This window comes from Eulemur rufifrons, chromosome 28 (assembly GCF_041146395.1).
Source record: "Eulemur rufifrons isolate Redbay chromosome 28, OSU_ERuf_1, whole genome shotgun sequence".
NCBI classification, from domain to species: domain Eukaryota; kingdom Metazoa; phylum Chordata; class Mammalia; order Primates; family Lemuridae; genus Eulemur; species Eulemur rufifrons.
In genome coordinates, this window is record NC_091010.1 from 2784174 (window position 1) to 2804701 (window position 20528).

Here is a 20528-nt window from a genome sequence, read left to right on the forward strand (position 1 = left end):
ATCCCCAGGAGAAGAGGCCGCTCTTTACCAGGGGTTCCAGCCACAGTCCCAGGGAGGCCCCTTGGTCCCGCCTGGCCTGAGTGACCTCACTGCCTGAATCATGTGGCTGGGGTACAGTACTCTGACCAAGCAGGTGACTGGGGTAGGCAGTGGTCCACCGAGCCCCGTGCCCTGAGAACAAGAACAAGTGGTCCCCAGAGCAATGCTGGAGCCACCAGAAGCAGCCAGGGTGGTACATGGGGGACAGTGAGTCAGCCTTTGTGCCCAGTGAGTGACAAGTAAGGCAGTGAGTCAGCACTCCCCCACCCCCGGCCTGCCTGGGGTGTTTTCCTGCCACTAGACCAAACCTTCTGAGCTCCCAAGAACAGGGGTGGCCAGGGATGTGGTGGCCTGAGCAGAACTGGTCAGGCCAAGGCCAGGGCTGGTGGGCAGGTCTGTAGGTTCCCAGGGGACAGAGGAGGGTGTTTGGAGGGCTGCCATCCCCAGGCCAAGCTGGGGGCCCCTACAAGACTCAGCTGCCTCCAGCAGCTGTCGCAGCAGGTCCAGCTGCCTGGCTGAAGTGTTCCCTGTGCCCCTTGCCTAGATCGGGAGAGTCTGTGTAGAAAACTGCCAGGAGCTCAGCGGTGTTCACATCCAGTACAGGCTGCAGCCCTCCAGCGCCAACTGCAGCGCCCTGGGGGTGGTCACCTCAGCCGAGGACACCTCGGGGACCCTGTTCGTGAACGACACGGAGACCCTGCGGCGCCCGGCATGTGCCGAGCTCCAGTACACGGTGGTGGCCGCCGACCGACAGACCCGAAAGCAGGCCCAGGCCCCGCTACTCGTCACGATGGAGGGGTCGTGTGAGTGCCGGCTCCAGGGAGGGATGGGCGGGGGCCTGGGGGCTTCCCTGAGCCTGCACAGCCCAGCGAGGGAGGCAAGGGTGTGGGCCAGCTCAACCAGAGCAGCCCAGCAGTAAGCAGTCACCACTGCCAGCACCTGGCAACACACCTTGCACATGTACAGATAAGGTACAGGACCCTGGCTAAGCTCTAACTTCAGGCAAACAACAGGCAGTTTTTTGGTATAAGTATGTCCCACACAACCTTTGCAAAGTCTCACCATCTGGGGGATGGACAGGCTTGAAGCTCTGACTCAGGTGGGGCAAAGGCAGTGTACGTAACCTAAACATTTATACCCCCATAATATGCTGAAATTAAAAAAAAAATTTGCACACTTGGGAGACAAACCTCCAAGTGCATCCAGGCACCATTAGGAACAGACTTGCACAGAACAGCTCTTCATCATCAGAAACTCAGGTCTAACTGGGCGTTCCGGTTGTCATTTGCCGAGTCTGGCTGCACTCACAGCCTTCCCTCGCACTCACCCCAGCCCAGGGGCTGCCCCCGCTTTGGGACCATGGCGCCCTATCCCTGTGCTCCTGGCCAGGCTCTGCTGCCCTGGGGCTGAGTCACCCCTGCCCCTCCAGGCCCAGCCCCAGGCCTGCCTCCTGTGACCTGCTTGTCTGCTACCCCCAGATGTGGCCGAAGAGGTGGGCTGCCCCCTGTCCTGTGCGGTCAGCAAGAGGCGACCCGAGTGCGAGGAGTGTGGCGGCCTGGGATCGCCGACAGGCAGGTGTGAGTGGAGGCAGGGAGATGGCAAAGGTAGGTCCCCCGTGGAGCCCAAGGGATGCCCAGGGGTGAGGGTGCCGGGGAAAAACAGGGTCTTGTCCCCGGATGGCCCTGCCCACTCCACATAAGCTTCCCAGCACCTTGCCCTTCGTGTAGCGCCCAGTGCTGGGAGAGTGGGCAGGAGAGTGGGATGCAGGGCACCAGGCCAGGAGCCCAGTGAATGGTCTGCCGGGCTGGACTCACTCTGGGCCCCAGAGGGTCTAGGTCAAAGTTGGGATGTGCAGGGGACAGAGTGGCTCTTCCTGGGAGTCAAGGTCAGGGGATGTGGCCCTGGGCAGGAGGGCCCATTGTCTGCTTCAGCTACCATGAGGGCCCCCACTCACTTTGCAGGCTTGAGAGGCTCTGGCCTCCTCCGGCCTCCTCCATGCAGGGACTGCCAGCCCCCTCACCTGCTACCTGGCGTGTGCACTCAGGCCCCCCAGCTCCCTGGAGTGGGCGGCTCCGCCTGGCAGGGCTTCGTGTGCAGTGTTTGCCTGCTCTGGCTTAGTATGCCCCTTCCCCGAGGGGCAGGGCTGGCCTACGTGGCCATGGGGAGTCTGGCGGGGCTGCCCCGTGGGTGACAGCCTGCCGTGCGTCCTGTGCAGGGATCACCAGGAACTTCTCCACCTGCTCCCCCAGCACCAAGACCTGCCCCGATGGCCACTGCGACGCCGTGGAGAGCCGTGACGCCCACATCTGCCCCCAGGATTGCCTCCGTAAGCAGCCAATCGACCTGCCATGGCGGCATTTAATCAGGGTGCAGGAACCTGTGGGGGTAGAGAGGGAGAGGCCAGACGCCCCTTGTACTTCAGCCAGAGCTGCGGTGTGTGCGTCAGTTTTGTGCATCAAGCGGAGCCTCCCGCATGTTCCCACGTCCCCCTGGCCATGGGCTGGGGAGACCCAGACTGGCCAGAGCCCTTGCTGAGGCCCCAGAAAGTGCCCCACACGGTCACTCTTCAGGGGCAGCTGAAAAGGAAGGTGTGGCTCTGAACAGGCCAGCAGAAGGGGGGTGTGCCCCAGGGCTGGCCAGGAGGCTGGAATGTGTGGGTCAGGCCCCAGGCTCCACGGTTTTCAAGGATGGGGGCGCTGCAGAGCCCTTTGTTCAGATGAAACGTCAGGAGAGGGCTGGGCTTACTGCATGGCTTGGGGGGTTTCAGAGCTCACTTCCTTTGGGTGAAGCGGGGGCTCTCACCTCCCTGGCACACTGCCCTGCAGTCTGGGGGCCTTGGGTTGTTAGGCATTCCAGCAGGCTGAGTGGGCGTGTCTGTCTTCAGGGGGCAGCATTGTTGGGGGGCATGAGCCAGGGGAGCGCCGGGGCATTAAAGCTGGCTATGGCATCTGCAACTGCTTCCCTGAGGAGAAGAAATGCTTCTGCGAGCCCGAAGACAGCCAGGGTGAGTGGGCGGGCCAGGACCACCACCCAGGGCTCCCCACACCTCCCTGAACCCCAGTGAGGTTTCAACCACACTTCTGAGGTCCCAGCAGGGAGGAAATTGAAAGGAAGCAAGTATGCCCCATGAGACACTCCCCCTTCCCTCTGGGCCTCAGTCTCCCCATCAGTGCAGCCCAGGAGAGGGGCCAAGGGCGCCTATGAAGTGTTCTCTGGCCCCAAGTTCTGTGATGAAGGATGAGCCAAAAAAAGCAATTCTTCCACCAGAAAAGTTGTTGGGCTGATCAGCCTGTCCCCGTATGGGGCCCAGGCAACATCCACCTGCGACCCACCCTACCAGGCACACCTTCGGGGGCAGCAGGTGCAGTGGGTGGCTCAAGGGAGCCACACTGACCACGCTGGGGGGGAACTGTCCTGCTTGAGCCCAGGGATGTTTTTCTGGTATTTGAGCCATTAGATGGTCCTAGCTCCCAAGCCACTTTCGTTTTTCACAAAGAAAATACCAAAGGCATTTGGAACAGCAGAAAATCTTGAGCTCCCCTGCCTGCCCTCTGGGGCCTGCTGATGCAGCAGGCACATGGCCTCTGCTGTGTGACCTCAGCAGGCTGCTCACCTTCTCTGATCCTCTGTCTCCATCTGTAAAAGGGCAATGGCAGTGTAGAAGGGGAAAACACACATGGCAACGACTGTGCCTCTTTGGCGTGTTCTCAGGGCTTCTCTCGCCTTCACGGCTACTGCCCAGTTGGCACGGACACAGTGGGCTGGAGGACGGGCAGGGGAGCATGCCCAGCCCTGCCTGGTGGTGCCTCACACGCCCCTGCCTGCAGACCCCCTGTGCGATGAGCTGTGCCGCACAGTGATCGCGGCAGCCGTCCTCTTCTCCTTCATCGTCTCGGTGCTGCTGTCCACCTTCTGCATCCACCGCTACCACAAGAACGCACACAAGCCGCCCATCCCCTCGGCAGAGATGACCTTCCGCCGGCCTGCCCAGGCCTTCCCCGTCAGCTACTCCTCATCCAGCGCCCGCCGGCCCTCGCTTGACTCCATGGAGAACCAAGTCTCTGTGGACGCCTTCAAGATCCCGGTGAGGGTCCTTGTGGCCAGAAGACCCCTGCCCTGCGCAGCCCAGCTGGCTCCAGGAGCAGGCAGGGTGTGGAGACAGAAGCTGTCATGTGGGTGGCAGCTGATGGTGCCGATCTACACGCACTGGGATTTGGGCCCTGAGGCCCATGGGGAGGGTGGGCCAGGCAGCTGCCAGAGGACCCTGTGCAAGGGCCCCAGGGACTGGGGGAGGCATAGGATTTTATTCTCAGAGCTCTAGGGGTAGGGGCTGCGCAAAGGAGGCCAATGTTCTGCCTTCATTTCTGCAGGCGCTCTTTTGGGGGGAGTCTGTGGGCTGTCCCCCTCCAGGTGAGAGGCAATGGGGGGCAGGGGACGGCCAGGCTGGCAGCAGGGGGAAGGGCACTGACATAGAGGAGGGTGCCAGCCAGAGCCAGCAGGCCTCCCCAGCCCGCAGGTTGGCATTTGCTGCTCAGAGCCCCAGGCTATGGCAGGGCGCCAGGGCTCTCCGTCCCGGCCAGGCCTCCCCTGGCTGATGTGCTGGCCAGCAGGCCTGCCCCTTCGGCATTCCCGAGAGCGCTATCTGAGGAGCTGGAAGCCAAGCCAGGTTCTAGGAGGAACCAAGGAAAGTGCTCAGAGTCGAGGGTGTGTGTGAACAGAGAACCACCAGGCTTAGGTGGCAATACCAGGCAGGAAGCTCAGCACTCGGTGGCTACACAGCGCCTGCAGTTCCCAACTCAGGCTGGGAGGTGGGCTGGGATTCTCTTAGGAGGTGCCACATCTCACAGGGCAGCTCGGCCTTGGGGCCTTGGCCCCGGGGCCTGGTTTGGGTGACACCCAGCCCAAAACCTTGGTGAGGGTGTAGGCCAAGGCGGCCCTTCCCAAGTGTGGCCACTGCCACCTCCCTCTGGCTTTCCTGGTCTGTGACCCCATCCTGGCAGAAATCAGCCTCACAGCAGGGTTCTGAAATGAGCCACCAGAGTCCTTCACAAACCCATTCAGTTTGCAGGGAGGCCACACAGGAAGGCCGGGGTGGCGGGTGCCCCTGCCAGCGGAGACAGACCACTCTCACCCCTAGGCAGCTCTTGAGCTGGCTCCATGCCCACATACACCAGCTCCAAGTCTCGGACACGTGACTCAACCGCTCAGCTTGTTTTCTCTTATATGAAGTGGGGAGAATGATTTTCTCAGGTCTCTGAGAGAATCGAATTGATGCTGTGTGCACATGCTTAGCGCAGTCTCCGGAACACAGGAGAGGGGCTTGCAGCACCAGCAGTGGCGGTGATGGTGGGGGCAGCCATGGCAATGTTGGCACTGACCCTGACTGAGGGCCCAAGAGCTCGCTGGAAGGCCTGGCTATGCCACTGCGAGGAAGCCGTTCCCAAGTGCACACACATGTCAGAGGGTGGCCCCTGGCCTGGGGCAGCAGGTCCCCATCAGTACCATCTCTGTGGTCGGGGGAGCCTGGCAGGGCCGTTGTGAGCAGGACCCCGAGGCTACACCCACACCCGGCTGCAGGAGACCTGGGGTGATGAACGCCCGGTGCCAGCACAGGAGGGCAGGGCTCCTGGCAGCCTTTGGCTTCCCCAGTCGGAGTTCAAGTTCAGAGGGCTGGGGGGACTGGGAAGGCGTCCACATAGGCTCTGAGTAAGCCTGATGTGGAGGTGGGACTTCGGTGAGAGGGCAGGCGGGTGGTGCACCAGCCAGAGCCCGAGCGGGGGGAACAGCAAGCTGGTGTGTGCAGGACGGGCAACAACCCCTGAGAGGAGTAGACAGGAGCATAGTGGCACCTGTCTGTCTTTTTGGGGGTGGCCGTGCAGGGAAATTGCCTTGGATATGCCCATCGTAGTGGGGGGTCCTGGGCTGGAAGGCAGGCTGGTGCCCACTCAGTCCTCTGGGGGGTCAGGGCAGACCATACGCCAGGGGCTGGCAAGGGTCAGGGCACCGAGTTCAGGCCATTCTGTGGCACTGCCTGGCTTCCCCCAGGGAGGGGACTGTAAGGGCTCCCTGGGCTGTGGGTCCTGCCCTTGGTGGAGGCAGGCGTCGCTGCCTGTGGTTTAGGTGGTGGCCAGTTCTCTGCACACTGGGTCTGGTCCAGGGGTGGGGCGTGCTCCCTCCTGGGTTTGCCTTCTTCTTCTCACACTTTTCTCCCATCTCTCCCTTCCCTCAACCCTGACACAGGAGGATCCAAAGTGGGAATTCCCTCGGAAGAACTTGGTTCTTGGAAAAACTCTGGGAGAAGGCGAATTCGGAAAAGTGGTCAAGGCAACAGCCTTCCGTCTGAAAGGCAGAGCAGGGTACACCACAGTGGCTGTGAAGATGCTGAAAGGTACCTGTCCAGGCACATGCACAGAGCGCCCGTGGGAGCCCCCAGGGTGGGCAAGACCTCTCCCACCCAGCTCGGGACCTCCTAAAGAGCCCCATGGCTGTTCTTGAGTGGCTGCAATCTGGGGACCCCCATTGCGGGCGCACGGGCTGGTCCTGGAGAGGCAGAATGAGGACTTGGCCCTCTTTGGAAGCCTCTAGCGGTGCTGCTGCTGCAGCAGTGTTGAAGACCCAGGGATTTTAAATTTTAAAAAGCCCTTTGGTTTTGAGCTGACAGTTGCTGCCTCCCCCAATCTGCCCCATTCATTCCTCTCAGCCAGGTGTCCCCTGGGGTCCTGGTAAAGAGACCACCTGTAAGGACTGGCCCTCAGTCTCAGGCAGACCCCTGTCGGCCTGCCCCACCCCATAACCAGTCATGCCCTGAGTTTGGCTCCACGGGCAGCAGTACCTGCCTGCACACGCATGCGTGCCCTGAGCAGAGGCTGGGGCCTGCACTGGGTGGGTGGGTTCCTGGGGCCTGGGGGCAGCCCGGCTGTGTGGCAGTGAGCAAGAGTCATTGGTGTGCATGAGAGGTCTCTACAGCAGTCAGGCGCCACATGGCACAGGGTGCTTCCAGATGCTTGCCCAGATCCTCAGACTGGGTTTGCCCCCAAGCCAGTAAGACCCTAAGCTGTAAGGGGGCAAGTGAGCCCCTTGGATTCCTGGTGCAGCCAAGCACAGCTCTGGTTCACTCACGCCTGGTCTGAGGGGTCTTGATGCCCCAACTCCTAGCTGTTCTCTCCCTTCCAGACAAGTCTGTAGGACAGAGGAGGTGGCATGGCACAGCTGGGCAGTGGGCCAACCCAGGAGGGACAGCTTAGCCGCATCTCCTGACTCTTAAAACACCTTTACACCCAGGCGCCTGGTGGGAGCCTGAGCCCGGCTCTGGCTGCCCTCAGGACACGTGTGCTCAGCAGGCCACTTGTGTGAAGTCTTGCCTTTATGATGCACCAAACACAGGACTCTCATAGGGCATTGTGGCAGTCATCCAGGAGTCCCAAGCCAAAATGTCAGGTGTGCAGTGAAACAATACTGCTTTATCTGAGGTGCGCGAACATGGGTTTTCCGTGACAACTAACGGAGCATGAGCTGCTGGCACACGTGTTACAGCACATTAGAAGGGCACCAGGCCACTGTCTCAGGCGGGAGCGGACAGCAAGGGAGCCTGATCTCCGTGTGTGGCGTCCTCCCTGGTGGGCCTCTCCCCTTAAGCAGGTGTGTGAGGACATTGAGGAGTCCCTTCACCTTCCCAGGAGGATTAATGAGGGGGTTCTCTATAGACTGCTATCTTCTAAAGATGGCTACTGCAGGGACATAATGCCACTCACACGTGCAGCACAGCCCTGGGACACTTTCCAGGGAAAGATCCTGCTGTTGTGGACGCTGGGTCCTCGGGCGCTTATTCCCCAGGGCAGCTGAGGCCCCTGTCCACTGACCCCAAGGGCCAGGAGAAGCCTTGAGCATTGGAGTCCTTTCGGGCTTCTGTCTGGACCTGGGCAGAACGTCTGTGAAGGAGATGACGGGTCCATTCCTGACCCAGCATGGCCACAGAGGGACTTCCAGGAGGGACTCTTTGCAACCTGCTGTTTGTGGTCCATTTCAGAGAATGCCTCCCCGAGTGAGCTGCGGGACCTGCTGTCAGAGTTCAACCTCCTGAAGCAGGTCAACCACCCTCACGTCATCAAGCTGTATGGGGCCTGCAGCCAGGATGGTAAGGCTGGCCGTGGGGTGGGGCGGGCACAGGGTGGAGGCTCTGGGCAGCCCTGTTTTCCCTCTTCCCTGCTTTCCCGTCCTCTCTTTCTCTGTCCCTTGTTCTCCTTCCTCCTGGAAGCCTGGGCTTCTGGCTCCAGTCTCAGCCTGGAGCTTGTGTCTAGCTCTCCACTGACCAAGCAGGCACTTCCTGTCAGAGGGGGCACCTGCTGGTGGCACTCTTTGGGCCTGCTGGGGTTGCTCAGAGGGCTCCAGTGTGACATCCCAGTTGTCAGCACCCCGTTCTGGGCCGAGCCCCCAGGGCAGGGAGCTCTAGGAATGGAAGGTGCATCCTGGGTACCCACAGACACAAGGTGTGCCATGACCTCCGGGTGACCCCAACTTCAGCTCTACATGGCAGGAGCATTGTCACCATTTCTCAGATAAGGACACAGAAGACGGGCCTGGTCTAGTGGTTTTCCAAACCCGCTGTGCTGCTCAGGGGCAGGGGCGTGGGCGTGGGTGTGTGTGTGTCTGTCTGTCTTGGGGGTGTGAGGGGCTCACGGAACAACAGGGAGAGGCAGCAGGCACCCTGGTCAGCACCAGCAGGGCTTGGGGCTGGGCCCCGGGCAGGACTGCAGCCCGGGGAGCTGGTGAGGACAGGCTGTGTGCAGAGCCGCGGCATCTGCTGCCAGCCTCTGCCTGCGTCATTCCTCCTCAGCCCGCGCTGCCGCAGAGATGCGGGGATGCGGGATGCGGGAGGTCCCGGAAGCGCAGGGTGCCTCCCAGGTCAAGGCTGAGCGCTGGGGTCGCCTCCCTCGGGCACCCCCAGAGGGCGGCATCTACACGGCAGCTGGAGGCACAGGACTCGAGAGCCCGCTGGGACCTACGGGGCCCCGCGCGCACGGAGCCTCGCCCGGGTCCGCCTGCCCCTCGCTCCTTCCGCACGCCCAGGCCCCTCTCTGCCCCCAGGGCCGCTGCTCCTCATCGTGGAGTACGCCAAGTACGGCTCCCTGCGGGGTTTCCTGCGCGAGAGCCGCAAGGTGGGGCCCGGCTACGTGGGCAGCGGAGGCAGCCGCAACTCCAGCTCCCTGGACCACCCGGACGAGCGCGCCCTGACCATGGGCGACCTCATCTCGTTCGCCTGGCAGATCTCGCGGGGAATGCAGTACCTGGCGGAGATGAAGGTGTGTGCCGCGGGGCGGCGCCGCTCCTCCCGCCGCGCCCAGGCCCCGCCCACGCCGCCCGGCCCACGCCCCGCCCACGCCGCCCCGCCCACGCCGCCCGGCCCTGGCCACGCCCACGCCCGGGCCCCGCCTGAGGAGTCTTCTATTTTCTTTCTCGAAGCTCGTCCATCGGGACTTGGCCGCCAGAAACATCCTGGTAGCCGAGGGGAGGAAGATGAAGATTTCGGATTTTGGGCTGTCGCGAGATGTGTACGAAGAGGATTCCTACGTGAAGAGGAGCAAGGTGCCCAGGCCCAGGGTGTGATGCGGGGCTCCTGGCGCAGTGGTGGGGGCGTCGCCCTTAGGACATCTGTAAAAGATAAGGCACACTTTTTAGAGTGCTACACTTTTTGTGGTCATCATCCCAACCCCTCCCAATCCTGAGTCCCCAGAGACCGAGTTCGGGACCCCCCGCAGGCGGTCCCCTGCTTTCAACTCACTTCCCAAGGCCGCCTAGTGCTGCACAAGTACAGCCCCCTTCATCGTCGTTCCTCTCGGTTCTGCAGAATAAAAGGTCACCATTTTGTGTAAGTTTAGCTCTTTGGTCAGAGGAGAGTGAAATGAAATAAGCAGGAACGTGGCGGTCATTCTTTTCAGAAAGGGATGAACTGCTTTTGCTTTACAAGTGGGGGTTCTCCCAGCAGGGCCTGGGACTCCTGGGCTGGGTGAGTTTGGGGGCCACGCAGGAGCCTCCTGGAGATGAGATCCAGAGACGCAGCTCAGGGGCCTCCCATTGTCCAAGTCCATGAAACAGGTGGCCAGTGCCCTTCTGGGGACATCTGGTTTCATAACATGGTCCTATTCTTGTGCAACTTCCTTGATGTCTTAGTTTGGTCACCTGTCTCAGCCTGCCCCTGTCCTGCAGCCTGCAAGTGACAGCCCAGGCGGTGTGTGTTCAGGAGCTGTTCAAGGGTCACACTGACCAGACATTCAGAACAAACTTGCTCAAAAAAAGAAAAAAAAAAAACAATACAGCTTTACTCTGAGGGGTCTAGAGAAGCCAGTTGTGTTGCCATGGTTGGTAAGGACAAGGTTTCGTTTCTTCTGGGGTTTCCGTTGTGACAGCAGATCTCAGAACTGCTGAAGGGGAAGTGGAAGGGGCTGCTCCCCCTCCCAGTGGAGGGTGTGGGCAGAGCCTTCCTGTTGACACCCTGGTCGTCCAGGGAGGCCTGAGTCCTGGTGGAGAGGCGGAGCGGAGCGCAGGCTGCCAGACTGCAGACACATTGTCACTCACACAGTCCCAAGGCAGGTCACACTTCATTAAGGACATACGTCCTTAAGAATACTTTTAAGAAAAAGAAATTATAGTAAATGTTGTGTTACAATCCAAGACATGTATTTTTTAAATTGTTTTGTGCCTTAAGACTTACCTGTGGAACAGCTATTTCTCAAGTTGCGTTGGAAAGGATTTGTTAGGTCAGACCCCAGCAGGGCCTCTGGGAAATGCCTGTCTGTGCACTTATTCAGAGGTGCTAAAAGGCCCGTGGGATTCAATAGGAGGGAAAAACCAGCTTCAAGACACCTAAACAGGTTCCGTCCCTCAGTGCTCTTCAGAGGAGCCTTTAGTGTGTCAGCTAGTGTCAGACATTCCCCAGATGGAAACACTAGATGTTGGTTTCCCCAACACATTTGCCCTGAGAACATCCAGAGAGATCTTGCTCTAGGTTATCTTTGGCCCATGTGTGGAGAAGCACTGCTCTGTGCCACCCAGCAAGCATATGGCACGTGACAAGCTGGCCCTGTGTGGCTGTGGGTGGACGCTGATGCCTGCCAGCATCTCAGCAAAGCCTGGGAGGTGCCGGCTGGGGCCCCGGCCCCTTGAGGCTGTGCACAGCCAGCTGTGTGCCAGGAGCATCCACAACACTCCTTCTAGACCTGGAAGCTTAGGGACACAGCCTGACCTGCTTCACCCCTGCTCCCCTGGGCATCAGAGTAATTACAGTGCCTTTGTTTCTCCCCCTCTTCAGGGTCGGATTCCAGTCAAATGGATGGCAATTGAGTCCCTTTTTGATCATATCTACACCACCCAAAGTGATGTGTAAGTGTGGGTGTTGCCTGCCTGGGGTGAGGGTTCCTTACGTGCATGGAGGGCCTCCATGCTTGTCTGTGGAGGTCACCAGGGAACAGTGCTGTCCCTGAACACCTATCTGCAATGCTGCCACCTGCACTGACCCCCACGCTGAGCGGCCTTCACGACATATTTGTTCAGCAAGTGGCCAGGCCCAGGCAGTGGTTCTGAGACCTAGATGGAACGTGTGAGGACAGAGCAGGTGGCCGAGAACCCACCTGCCGCCCCCACACCCCTCCCCATCTCTGGGCCTCTAGTGACTCACAGGCCCAGCCAACAGTTGCCTTCCTGCGGGTCCTGAGCAGGAGGTCGGTTCAGGCCTCCTGAACAGTGTGACTGTTCCCCCACCCGCAGGTGGGGATTGGGGTCCCCAAGGGAGGTGTCCTCATGTCACTTTGTAGGCTGGTACGCCCCAAACTGCTGCAAGGCAGGAGCTAAAACTTGTTCTTCCAGGTCAAATTATAAGACCTGATAGTTTTTAAAAACACAGCACACTTGCTTCTGAAGTATTCAGCAATCAACAGACTTGCATATTTTGAATAATGTCAGCTGTGAGAAAGAAGTTCGAAGTAATTTTAGACAACAGTTTTCTGATTGCATAAGCTGCCTGTAGGATGATTGGAAAATGCAGAGAAAAGCATGAGGTAGAGGCTGGAAGTCCCTGACACACGCCCGGTGGCCCCTGCCAGCCTTCTCGTGTGTTCTGTGGTATACGTGTGTATATATTGCCCTAGTGGGCCTGTGTGATGATGCTATTTTGTGACATGACGTTGTTCCCACTTCACAGTAAATTTTCCTTCACAGTTATTTTTCTGGCTGGTCCGATAATAGTGTGTCATCAGAACTTATTGACATTAGTGTCACTAAAGTTGGTATACAGCCCCCCACTGCTAAATTTGACTAGCTTAAAGAAAGTTGTAAAATTTAAAAAAATAAAAAATGTATATTTTTTCTAAAGCTTTTTTTCCTCTAAGATTTTATGAAGATTTCCAAGCACACAGAAAAAGTGAAAGAATTGCCCAGGGCGCCCAAGTCCCTCGCATAGGTTCTCACCCCTTTAGGTGCCAGCTGCCTGTCCCCCTTGTGGGAGTGACTTCTCTGGGGCGGGAACTTCAGCATGACGGGGGTGGGGGCCAGGTAGGCAGGCATCCCTCAGTGCAGCCAGACCCAGCTGCAGTCTGGGAGCCACTCTCTACACTGGGGGCCAACAGGGTCAGCAGGTGCTGGGGGATGGGCGTCTGGGCTCCGCAGAGGGCGCCTCGGGGGCGCTCACCAGTGAACCAGGTAAAGCCCCTCAGTGGTCCACCCGATTGCTGCAGGTGGTCCTTTGGAGTCCTGCTGTGGGAGATCGTGACCCTGGGGGGCAACCCCTACCCTGGGATTCCTCCCGAGCGGCTCTTCAACCTTCTGAAGACTGGCCACCGGATGGAGAGGCCCGACAACTGCAGCGAGGAGATGTGAGTGGGGTTTGCTTTGGCCCAGCCTCGCTTGGGAGGGGAGGGGACATGTGCACCCATTCCCTCCCGCTCTCTAGCAGCCTGCTGCCCTGGGAGAGGTGGGCGGTGGGCAATGGCAGGATGGAGGTCAGAGGGCCACCCTTGGTGTGGTGGCAGACACTGGGCCCCTGACCCAGCTGCGGGGTATGGGGGTTCCTGGGGGGCCTTACTAGAATAAGTGGAAGCAGGGCCTGGAACAGTGCAAGCTCAAGACCTGGAGACCTTGAGGTGCACGCTGCCTGGGGAGGGGTACGTTGTCCAGAAAGGCCCAGGGGTGTGGGGTGGGGAGTGTCCAAGTGTAGGTGCCGGGGCAGCCTGGACCTCAGCCTTAGTGCACTGGAGCCTTCACACCTGACACTGGGCTGTTGGATGAGTTGGTCCTAGGAGGCCAGGTCAAGAACAGAGGAGAAGGGGCCATCCAGGGTGGAGATGCAGTGGTCCATTCATTCTACAGAGCTTGCGGCAAGGTGGGGTGTGCCAGGGCGAGGTGGGCCACCTGGGCACCCAAGGAAGCAGGAAAGGTGCAAGACAGAGGTGTGATTGCCAAAGGTTTTTGTTTGTCTCCACACCTTAAAGCCATCAGTCAGTTCATCCTTCCTAAGAGATTCAGGGACTGGAACTTCCTGCTCAGTTGCCACAGTGGTGTAGCACCTGACCAGCTGTTTACTAGTGTCTTTGCAAAGGAAGTAAAAATAAATCCCTCCCAGAGGAAAGGGAAGCCTACAGGATGCTGGATTGTGGTGCTAGGTGCCTGAGCCCACAGTGGCCCCGAAGGCGGGGGTCCTGCAGGGAGGCTGTACCCCAGCTCCCAGCAAGGCTCAGACAAGATGTCAGTGATGCAGAAACAGCTTTGAGGCTTGGGTACAGAGTGCCCTCAGCCCAGGCACAGTGCTGGGCATGGTGCTGTGATGGGCTATCGAGGCCTGGCTTTGCCAGGTAGTCATGGCCCGTCTGCTCTTCCCACCAGGTACCGCCTGATGCTGCAGTGCTGGAAGCAGGAAGCGGACAAGAGGCCAGTATTTGCCGACATCAGCAAAGAGCTGGAGAAGATGATGGTTAAGAGCAGAGTGAGTGCCCAGAGCTGGTTCCCACAGGCGGGACGTGGCATGGGGGTTCCAGCCTCACCCCACAGCCCTCAGAGTTCCCAATGTGGGGCCAGGCTGGGGCCATGCAGAAGGTCATGCTGTCCCCTGAGGGCAGGCAATGGACTGAACTCTGCTCGAGCCAGCCCCTCGGGCTTCCTTTCAAATCATGAAAAATCCAAGATTCTTAGCCTGACACTTAGGAACAGCTCTCCACAGACAGGCGAGGGAGGAAAATATTCCAAAGCCAAAGGAAAGCATGTTCAGTAATGGAACCTGAGGAAGTAGAGTTGAATCAGATGTCCTAAATGCAGACGCTTACAGGGTGCTGCTGGGGGTGGGCAGAGACTAGGGAGTGGTGGGGACTGTGGCACACAGGAGCACGCTGCCCTCACAAGGTTCCTCGCTGTGCCCAAGGGTGGCCTGCAGGAAGATGAGCCAGGAATGTGCCAGGTCTTCTGAATTCTCCAAGGCTTATGTGAAGTCTCCCAGTTTTTATTGTTAACAACTCATTTAAATATTCAAAAGCCCAACTTGGGCCAAACAGAACATATCTGGGGGTCCAGAGTCAGCCCGTGTACCTTCAGTTTGCAACTCTGTAAGTGCAGAACATGAGAAGGTCAGCAAATTCTCAACTGATACTTATCAAGCAACTGTGAGGAACCATATTCTGTCTCAGATTTTGGAAATGCAAGTAAGCAAGACCTCCCGGCCCTGCCCTCAGGGTGTTTATGTAGAGGCTTCACCTTAACACTGGCACATTTACTAAGAGTTGTGACTGCTTCTGACACAAAAAGCAGGATGCAGGATCTAGGCTGCCTGTAATAAAACTTGATGTCATGGTATCGATTGGGCGAAAACCTCTGAATCCTGTGAATGCAGGGTTGTCCTGAACAGAAGCGATGGCTGACGCCAAGGAGAGCTGGCCTTCCTGGAACAGTGCTGAGAAGCAGCCAGAAAAATGCCAGAGCTCTTCTGGGCACATTCAGCCAGGGCAGCGGAAGTGGCAGGCACATGGGAACCCTCGTGCTTGGCAGCTGCAGCCTGTAGCAGCAGCGTCCTGCACAGACCTGACAACAGTGTCATATTTCAGATGTCTGAGCCCTGGCGGGGTGTTCTAGACGGCAGGCGTCCCTGGAAGGAAGCTGAAAAGCGTCCTATAGGTTGGGGCTGCTTCTTGGTTCTTGTTGCTTCTGTGTGAGTAACGTGGCTGCAGCAAGCTCTCCCGGGGCCTGAGGGCTGTCAACAGGCGGTTCCGGTTCCCGTGCTCTTCTCGAGGTGGGCGTGGCACCTGCTGCATGCCAGGCCCTGGAGATAGGATGCTGAGGGAGCACATTTCTGTCCCTAGGGAGGCGACTTTCTAGGGGGAGAGACAGAGTAGATAACACCTGAGGGGAGTGATGAGGATCCCTGAGCAGGACCAGATGAGGCAGCAGCCACAGGAGCTCAGAGAAACCAAGAGACCAGTGCAGAGTGGGGGCACAGCCAGGACCTCTGCCCCTCTTCAAGCGACCAGGGGACCAAGGTGTGTCCAGTGGTGGCCCATGGTAGGGGCTGACGAGCCACCTGTCTCTTTCAGGACTACTTGGACCTTGCTGCGTCCACCCCGTCCGACTCCCTGCTTTACGACGACGGCCTGTCGGAAGAGGAGACGCCCCTGGTGGACTGTAATAGCGCTCCCCTCCCTCGAGCCCTCCCTTCCACATGGATTGAAAACAAACTCTATGGTAGAATTTCCCATGCATTTACTAGATTCTAGCACCGTTGTTCCCCTGCTCTATCCTTACTCTTGGTGATGCTTTTTAAGGTGTTTCTGATCTGAAAGAAACCAAAGTCTGCTCTGAACCTTTTTATTTGTAAATGTCTGACTTTGCATCCAGTTTACATTCAGGCATTTTTGCAACTGTTTTTCTAAAAGGATGTGAAAATAAGTGCAATTACCACACCGCCCAGCAATTTATGATGATAGAGGAGAAAACACATAGGGCAGAACTTTCAGGGGAGATGGAGAACTTGACGAATGAGTCATTTCCGGGACAGAAATCAAGTCTCAGTACTTCTAATTTAACTACTTGGATAAATTTACCCAATCTGGGGAGGTATTTAATTGAGAAAGAAGCAGCCAGCACCCACTGGCCCACACTGGGAGCACAGCCAGGCCCCCCATCCTGGGTGGGCGGGTGTCTCGGAGGCTGCCCAGGGCTGGAAGTGGAGGTTAGCCCAGCTTTGGCCCATGTCCCAGCTGTGTGTCCACCGGCAGGGGCAGGGAGGCGGCAGGAGCCGGGCAGGCCTGGGAGGACACACCCAGACTGCTGTTTTCACATCCTTTGCATTACTCACTGTCAGGACTGTTGTCACTTACAAAGTGCTGAAAGCTGGAGCGAGTGCTTTTTGAAAGAACGTAGTCTGTGGTGTTGTGGTCTTGCAATGGACAGTAAATACGGTTCTTGCCAAAACTCCTTCTTTTGTCTTCGATTAAATACTTGAAATTTTTTCTGTTTCCTAACTTCATCATTGATTGTTGTGAACTCTTGGAGTCTGAAGCATTTTTCAAGCTGAGATTGTTCCTTTTGCATGCCTCCCGACTCACTGACTCCTCGCTGGCTTTGGGTCTGGTGCTACACTCCATGTGTGCTGACACTGCTGTGGGGCTGGCCTGTGTGTGCCCTCAATTTGGAAGGTCCTCTTCCCCGCTGTAGGCTTGGATGACAGTCAAGTGCCTCTTTGACGGTAGAGAACGTTTTATAGAACGTTCTGCTGTGGTGAGCCGCTTTACACAGCCATAGAAAAAGAGTTAAACAGTTCAACAACTGGACATCAGATCTGAGAGTCTAAAGCTCGTGAAAGTCAAAATTGGTAGTGTCTGTTAAGTTACATTTACCAAGAGAGCACATGATGTTTCCCCTAAATGTAACAATGTTTTGGAAACCTGGAGCACAAAACCATTAATGTAATTGGCACAGAAACCATGAGTTTGGTTTGAACATCAAAGGGAGTTTTGCCAAGGCCTTACTGTCTGCACATGAAGTTTTGGTTCTTCAGTGCAGAACAAATTATCTGTTTTCATTTTTAGGCATGTCAGACCCGAACTGGCCTGGAGAGAGTCCGGTACCACTCACGAGAGCCGATGGCACTAACACTGGGTTTCCAAGATATGCAAATGATAGTGTATATGCTAACTGGATGGTTTCACCCTCAGCGGCAAAATTAATGGACACGTTTGATAGTTAACATTTCTTTGTGAAAGGTAATGGACTCACAAGGGGAAGAAACATGCCAAGAATGGAAAGTCCACTGGCCCTTTCTTTGTGCACATCACTCTGGCCAAGCCAAGTTCTGTTCCCAGGTGGCAGACTCGTTTTTGGTGGTTTGTTTCAACTGCTTTCCAAAGTGGTTTTATTTCCAGTAGCCAGTGATTTTCCCTCCTAGCAGACATGCCACACTGGGTAAGAGTTCTGAGTCTTAGTGGTTAAATATTCCTTTCTCTTCTGCACCCAGCAGCACCCAGTGTTGGTCTGTGTCCATCAGTGACCACCACAGTTCTGTGTTCACATGTGTGGGTCCACCACTCACTTCCTTGTATATGAAATTGTACCTGAACTTGATTTTTCTGATTGCCACCAAATAAGGCAACAAGATCTAAACATGAAGCACACGCACACAAAAGGCAGTAGGGAAAAAAGTGGCTAAAGTGACCTGTCCTTGTTCAGAATGAGAGCCCCATGGGGCCTGGTGGTGGTGTCAAAGCCCCACCAGGGCTAGAGGAGAAGAGGGGACCTCGGGATGGGCCTTGGCTCAGCGTTCAAGATCCTGAGAATGGTTTTCTAAAATCATGTAACCTTTTCTTAGGAAGACATTTGGTTTTTATCATGATTAAGATGATTCTTAGATTTAGCACAATGGAGAGATTCGATGTCATATTTACTATGTCGATGGTGGCGTGAGGGAAGAGGGCTCACAAGACACATTTGTCTCCACTGGGCCCACCATATCAGCCTCACGTGTTCAGCACTGAGTGACCACTACCCCTGACCAGAACAGCGTGAAGAAAGGGGGCTTCTGGAGTGGAGGGACCCCCATTCCCAGGACTGCTGATGGCAGAGGCTTTGCTGCTGCGAATCCCACCCGCCACCAACCTTCATCGCACCAACAGCCAGCAGAGCCCAGAGCAGCGGCTCATCTTACGCGGTAGGAGTAGGTGGGACCTGTGCTCACATTCATTCAAACCATATCAACTTGCTCACAAAGGGACAGTTCAGCTAGCTGTGTTAGAAGTAGCATCGACAATGACCAAGGACGGCTACACCTCCGATCACAATTCTGACGTGGAAAAGACGATGTTTTGGCTCTCATAGAGCTTCGGTGAAAAGGCACATATATCAACTCTTCCTGGGTTTGTGATTTAATGCTGCTATAGCAAGACATCTGTGTTTCTTAGATTCTGACCATGACTCATAAGCTTCTTGTCATTCTTCACTGCTTGTGGACACAGACACTCAACACCCCTCCTGTCTTGTGGGGGTGGCTTTTGGGAAGTCGTGGCAGCTCTTCTGGCTGTCTCAGCACTGTAACTTTGCAGAAAAGGGTCAGATTACCAAAACACTGCCTGGTCCTCAGACTCAAAGCACTGTGATGGGACTTAAAACAGTCTCATTAAAATACTGTATTTTATAGGCATTTCACAAAAGCAGTAAAATTGTGGTATTTTGTGTGGCCAAGAAGGCTTGGATGAGCATATGACGGAGCCTTATAGTGTGTGTGTGCACACATGAGCACACACATCCAGAGAGGGAGCTGGAAAAATGCTTCCTGGACATGTAACGTGGCTTTAGTTTGGGCCATTTTTCAGATACACTGTGATAAGTTCTACAGATATCAATAGACGTGGTAAACTTTTGCTTTTCAGATGTGTTTAATGATAATGTTATTAAATGCATACATAAGGATAAACTCTCTCAAATTGTTAAGAAAAAGCCTACACAGTAAGTATGAATTGCTACAGCAGGTTCGTTCTCAGCGGGGCAAGAACTCCGAGTCTAAGCAGCTGACCCAGTGATGGGGAATTAACCTTTAATAATCTAATTGCCTATTCCTGAGTTATAAAAGTACCCATACTTAGTAGTCCTATCAGAATTTTCATAGACATATATGCAGAAGTTACTAAATACTAAGTATTACTGAGTATCAAGTAGCAATCTGTCAGTTAGTAAAATTTGTAAAATCTATTTGTGAAAAGTTAAGTCATACCGTGTTAATTTTTTTGTAATCAAGGTGACTAAGAAAATAATTTCAGTTGTATAAATAAAATCATGTATCATAAAATGTGTAAACTTTTTTTTCTTTTTAACTTCCTAGTTGGAAACATCAGATTTCTGATTTTGAAGTTGCCATACAAGAATGAAAGTGCCACAGGGGAATCTCTCGTGATAACCACTGGGGATCAGTAGTGAGGACTGGAGCTCTGGCGAGGTTACTGGCTTGTCTTGCACGATTGGCATGTGAATAGGCACATGATGATAACTGTTAACAACTTAGCTACCTGTTCAGGAATTCCTCCCTTCAGGTGTCCTTACCTAGAACAAAGCACAGCCAACATGGAGTTTAGGTCTTCGCAGTTCTCTAGCAATTTGCTTGCTGTGGTTTCTGGAACCTGACATTGGAGTTGTGGGAGACAGAATGTGTAATAAAATGCAGAGTCCTGAATGAAGTTCCATTAGGAGTTGCAGGAGAAAACACAGAGTCCTGAACTGCTGTAAGCTTAAGGTGCTAACTGTCTGTGTCTTCCTCTCGGATTGTGTGGGAATCCTCTGAGCCCTCCTCAAGTGCCCGGCACAGAGCAGGTGAGTCATCTGGCAGACGGGAATTGTGCACTAGGTGCTGAGGGCTGGTGTCATCTCTGGGGCATACATACACGTGTGTACACACAGGCCTGTGCGCGCTTCACCCAGTGGCTGCCCCAGGCCTTTGAGGCCACACCTCCCGGCCTTGGGTGCCCGTGCTGCCCACAGCTGCCCCGCACCTTGCAGTGGCTGGGAGTCACCGTCATCTCCAGGACCAGTTGTTTGCTTTAGACTTTACCTCTGAATGTTTAGAAACCCATGGCAAGAAAAGCTAACACTGAAAGTCCCTTTTTCAAGAGCATAGACTCTCCTTTAGGAGTATTTGTGTGCATATGTTTGTTGGTTTTTTTTCCCCCTAAAAAACACATTTTCCACCAACCTCCATGAAGAATTCTTTCCCACCATGAGGCCAGCTTATCTGGGTGGAAATCTAGTTACATGTGTCTGGGAGCAGGGCTTGAATAAGTGCTTACTATATAAAAGAAAACTGGAAGGGAAAGCATAATTTCCACCAACATAAAGAAAGCCTTCCCCCCTCCCCAAGGCAGGCAGAGCAGTGAGCAGTTCTCCGCCTCCCCTGGAGCATGTTCATGCATAGTATACAGACACCCCTCGTTTTCTTGTGCTTCATTTTATTGCCTTTTTTTTTTTTTTTTAACAAATTG

At 55.8% G+C, this 20528-nt stretch overlaps 1 protein-coding gene across 4 annotated transcripts in view; it reads left to right on the plus strand.

Annotated features, from left to right (window-relative positions):
* RET (ret proto-oncogene) overlaps positions 1-19345 on the plus strand; it is a 51545-nt gene extending 32200 nt beyond the window's left edge. Inside the window, exons 2-15 of one of the 4 annotated variants that reach the window (XM_069461007.1) lie at positions 1518-1643; positions 2255-2365; positions 2924-3043; positions 3867-4123; positions 6280-6427; positions 8066-8173; positions 9124-9338; positions 9499-9621; positions 11345-11415; positions 12765-12902; positions 13909-14008; positions 15603-15690; positions 17097-17270; positions 18516-19345. In XM_069461007.1, coding sequence (XP_069317108.1) covers positions 1518-1643; positions 2255-2365; positions 2924-3043; positions 3867-4123; positions 6280-6427; positions 8066-8173; positions 9124-9338; positions 9499-9621; positions 11345-11415; positions 12765-12902; positions 13909-14008; positions 15603-15690; positions 17097-17254 — 1763 coding nt within the window. In that variant the 3' untranslated portion in view covers positions 17255-17270; positions 18516-19345. Of the gene's footprint in view, positions 1-583; positions 843-1517; positions 1644-2254; positions 2366-2923; positions 3044-3397; positions 3401-3866; positions 4124-6279; positions 6428-8065; positions 8174-9123; positions 9339-9498; positions 9622-11344; positions 11416-12764; positions 12903-13908; positions 14009-15602; positions 15783-17096 lie in introns of those variants that run through there. The other 3 variants (XM_069461004.1, XM_069461005.1, XM_069461006.1) reach the window with 3 other exon arrangements.
* Positions 19346-20528: the final 1183 nt, after the last annotated feature.